The sequence below is a fragment of the Rhipicephalus sanguineus genome, chromosome 9 (assembly GCF_013339695.2).
Source record: "Rhipicephalus sanguineus isolate Rsan-2018 chromosome 9, BIME_Rsan_1.4, whole genome shotgun sequence".
In the NCBI taxonomy this organism is placed as follows: domain Eukaryota; kingdom Metazoa; phylum Arthropoda; class Arachnida; order Ixodida; family Ixodidae; genus Rhipicephalus; species Rhipicephalus sanguineus.
The window spans coordinates 119348308-119352657 of record NC_051184.2 but is presented as its reverse complement, the minus strand read 5'-3'; the positions used below and the strand labels follow the sequence as shown (position 1 = coordinate 119352657).

General features: G+C 59.8%; 1 protein-coding gene across 1 annotated transcript; it reads right to left on the bottom strand.

The window, feature by feature from the left end:
• Positions 1-1598: 1598 nt before the first annotated feature.
• LOC119405829 (uncharacterized) lies at positions 1599-4053 on the bottom strand. The gene is made up of 3 exons (XM_037672658.1): positions 2691-4053; positions 2318-2634; positions 1599-2276 (listed from the first exon to the last, which is right to left on the bottom strand). The coding sequence occupies exons 1-3, from the start codon at positions 4051-4053 to the stop codon at positions 1599-1601; spliced, it is 2358 nt and encodes a 785-aa protein (XP_037528586.1).
• Positions 4054-4350: the final 297 nt, after the last annotated feature.

Here is a 4350-nt window from a genome sequence, read left to right as displayed (position 1 = left end):
AGCGTACGCATACTATCAGCTTCGCGAGGCTTTCCGTAGCCACGTAGGTTAGTTAAATGTTATCGTCTGACATATTCAGTTGAATCTCACCCTGTTTTACTTGCATATAGCATCGGTCAGTGTTCCTTGTAGAGCATGAATCCAACACTACGCGGGAAGTCGCGCGGGCTCGCGATGTGCTCTTGTAAAACTCAGCGATCTCAAGTTGTCGATACATTAAAATAGGGCCTCTATCCTTTGTCAGCAAAGCGCTGTTACTAATCGTGCGAGCGACGTTTCAATCATTCGAGGACGCGTCTGCTCCACGCCTTTCGTGGAGCGAACGCTTTCCACACCGTCCTTCGCCAGTGTGTTGGTGTTGGTTTCATAGCCAGCGCTGCGCCGTTTGTTTTTGTACGTTTGTTGATAGGTGGCAGCACACTGCAAGCGATTTGCTCATTGACCGATCCGAGAGCATAATGTTCTTCGCGCCCAGACGTCTCTCTAATTGTAAACGTGGTGACGCGGAGTGGTCGCAGTCGTTCGGCGGAGGAATTTCTTCGGATTGCTTTCAGCAGTGATGTTGAAAGAAACCATCTTGACGACGAGGATTTTTCACTTGAGATTGAAGACTGTGAAAGCACCGAGAGTGACAGCTGTGACAGCGACGATTAACGATCAGCTGAACTCACCAGGAGCGAGTTGCACTTCACGTCCCCTCGTGCGTTAATGTTCTTTCACGCTCGTAAGTCACTTTGATTGTATTTAACGTATAATATCCTTGAGTGAGATCAGAATAAAAGCGTAGTTCCTCTTGTGCATTGCATGTATCACAATTATTGTGGATATTACGGAGCGCCGCATGCCGCCAACACGCTCGAGCTCGACCAGCGAAGCGAAATGGTTAGAGCGATGGAACGTGCAGTCACGGCCACAATCTACGCCTCTCGGCTAACTTCTTCGACGCCGCGAAAAGCATACGTGTGCATTCTTTTCCATATTCATGTTTGGATCGGGCTGATCGAATCTGCAACATGCGAGTGAAGTGAACTGCACACGGCTAGAGTCTCAGCATGGCTGTGACACAAGCGCTACTGAATGGGATGTTAAATGCTCGCGTTACGTTGAAGACGTAATACCGCGTTCCCGACTGCGCAAGTAATGACGACGTGCGGTCCCGTGCTGCCGCGATGACGCTACTCGCTGGCGGCCTACTACTGCGGCAAATCCGTCAGGCAGGTTCGGTACGTACTACCTCGGTGTGCCGTTCAGCTCATACGTCAATTTTAGTTCATGCAGTTTTATGTAGCACGCACAGGATATCGCAAACCATCGTTATGCACGGTAACGGAGCTGAAATATAACCTTTCACACCGCAGCAAATAATTAGGTGGGGGGTACTTTGCACTTTCCATGGTTTTTGGAAAAGTATTTTAGTCTCATATCCAATTCAGCGCGGCTCATGACTTCATCCGGTGAAAGTGGCACGGGCCGTACGTTCGCACGTCCTATCTGTTCCTATGCTAATAAACGGGTTGACCCTCCTCCTGGCGCCATCTTGAAAAGCACGGCGCGCCACCTATAGTCCGTGGGCATTGCGAATGGAGGCACAGAGGTCATCAGTACGAAGAGCAGCAGGCCGGCAGCAAGGATAGGGGTGGCAAGAGCCCCGGTCTCAGTGGTAGGCCGCGATTCCCGTCTCCCCGAGGAAACCCGCCAGGCTCCGGAGCGCTGGTAGATGGGGACGGAATGGGAAGAGGAGGTGCTCCAGGGCAGTGGCAGGAAGGCCCTGCCTCCGGTAGGCTGTGGTGACTGTCGAGCGTTCCTTTGCCAATCCGGGGCAGGTACAAAGGAGGTGCTCGAGGGTCTCGGGGTCGCCGCAGCGGCTGCAGGCTGGGGAGGCGCAGCGACCCTTCAGGTAGCGGCGGGCCGCGGGCCGCGGTCCACACACAGCCGGTCCGCAGTCGCAGCACGGAGGCTCGTTTCCTCCTGGTGAGGCCCGTCTCTGGGAGAAGCTTTGGTTCCCGCCCGTTGGCTACCCTCCGGTCCTGGTGCACTGTGACGAGGAGCTTCTTGAGGCGGGCCTGCGAGTAGTCCCTTGCCGCCACGGCCTGGGTGATGGGGATGCCTGGCTGGTGTGCTGCCTTGGCCAGTCTGTCCGCCTCCTCGTTGCGAGCTATGCCGACGTGAGAGGGCAGCCAGTGGAAGGAGACGGATGCCTCGGATGCCGCAAGGGCCCGAAACTTGGTTGCCACGAGGTTTCCAGTGAGCCCGGCACGGCGATGGTTGGCCAGCGTCTGCAGTGCCGCCTTGCTGTCGAGAGGACCGCAATCGGTACGGCTGGTATGTCCTCGGCCAGCAGGTCCGCCGCCAGGTGAAGTCCGGCCAACTCCGCTGCCGTGGAGCTCGCCGGGAAGGGCAGCCGGCACTGCCTGCTGGCGGCCTTGGACGGGATGACGCACGCCGCCGCTGCAGTCCCGTCTGGAATGGCGGATCCGTCGGTGAAGACCTGTAGCCGCCCTTCCAGTTGCTCCTGGTGCTTGGAGGTGGCAGCCTGCTGCAGTGCTGCCGCAGTTGTGCGGCGCTTGGTGGACCCATCCAAGGACAGGTGGACCTCGGGTGGCCGGTGATGGGGCGGCGGACGGGCAACCGGAACTGGCGGACCCGGGACCATGTGGTGGTAGAGTTGACAGATTCCGCCCATCCGTGACCTTGGCTGGCTGCGAAGGCGCTCCAGGAGGGTCTTGCCGTCGGCTGCACGGTGAAGGCGGTCGATGTGCCCCAATGCACGCTTCGTAGGGACAGGGGCCACTCTCCTGCCTCGGCTAGAGTCGCTGTCACGGGGGAGCACTTGGGGAGCCCCAGGATGGCCCTCAGCGCTTTCCTGTGAAATCCCTCCACGTGGAGTCTCCTGGCCAGGGTCAGGGTCACCAGTGGGAATGCGTACAGCAGGACCGAGGACGCCGAAGCCTGGTTGACTGGTTGAGCCGTAGTGCCCACTTGGTGGAACAGCCCCCGGCCACGTTGCTGCAGCTTGTTGATGGCTCCCTGGACACGTGTGACCTGGGTGGCGGCGGCCTTGGCAGCTGGTATCCAGGTGAGCCGGTGGTCGATGGTGAGCCCCAAGTACTTCACCGTCTGCTTCCATGGCAGGCTGCGGTTGCCGACCCTCAGCCGTTTCACGTACGCGCGTGCCGCCGCCAGCGGGTGGATCAGCAGGGCCTCGGTCTTGGTGGCGGAGACCTTGAGTCCGGTGCCTCTGAGGTAGTTAATCACAACATCCAGGGCCGCCTGCAGTGACCTCCTGATGGCTGGTATGGACTGGCTTGGTCCCCGGGCCCAGAGTGCCACGTCGTCAGCGTAGACGGAGCAGCGGGTCGGGAACCTGGTGCCTGTCGGGAGAGAAGCAGGGAGTCCCGCCATCGCCATGTTGAAGAGGAAGGGGCTCAGCACGGAGCCCTGTGGTACACCTGCGGTGATGTGCCTGGGTCGGCTGGTCTCCCTTCCAACACGGACGCAGAAGGTCCTCCCGGACAGGAAGGCGGTCACGAAGCTTCGGAGGCTCCCGCTGATGCCAAGTCGGTCCAGGGCTCCCTCGACGACCTCGTGTGGTAGACCGTCGAAGGCGCTCTCCACGTCCAGCAGGAGGAGCATGGCCACGTCCCCGCAGCTCCTCGCATCCTCGAGGGTGACGACGACGTCCGAGATGGAGTCAGCTGTGCACCGGTGGCGTCTGAAGCCTGTCTGCTGTACGGGGAAGAAGTACAGTTGGTCGGCAATCCACTCCAGTCGCTTCAGGGCCACCTGCTCCATTACCTTGCAGGGTGCAGAGGTGAGAAAGACTGGCCTGTACGAGGAGAGGGTCATGGCTTTCTTCCGGGTCTTCAGGATTGGCGCGACGACCGCAGTCCGCCAGGACTCCGGTAGGACCCCGGTGTTCCAGACGTTGTAGTACTCCAGCAGTCGTTGACGGCTGGTGCCAACCAGGTTGCGGAGCATCTGGAAGGAGACGCCGTCGGCTCCTGAAGCACTTCGTCGCTTGGATCCCTCGAGGGCAGCCTCCAGCTCGTGCATCCCGATGGGCTCGCTGCACAGTTCCTGTACCTGCGCGGCTATCCACCCGGGATGGTGGCAGGAGGCAGGGCACTGAGGGCGGCAGGTGGTGGCGCAGCGGGCAGCTGGGTGATGTCCCTGGCCGCAAACTGGTCGGCCAGCTGGTCCGCCAGGTCCGCAGCCTCGATGGTGAGGTGAACAGCCAAGGACAGCACTTGGTTGAATGCCCGAGGCACCATCAGCAGGCACTTCAGCAGGCGCCAGGCTCGGGTCCCGTCACGTGATCGGTCGATGGTGACGCAGATGCTCACACAGCCC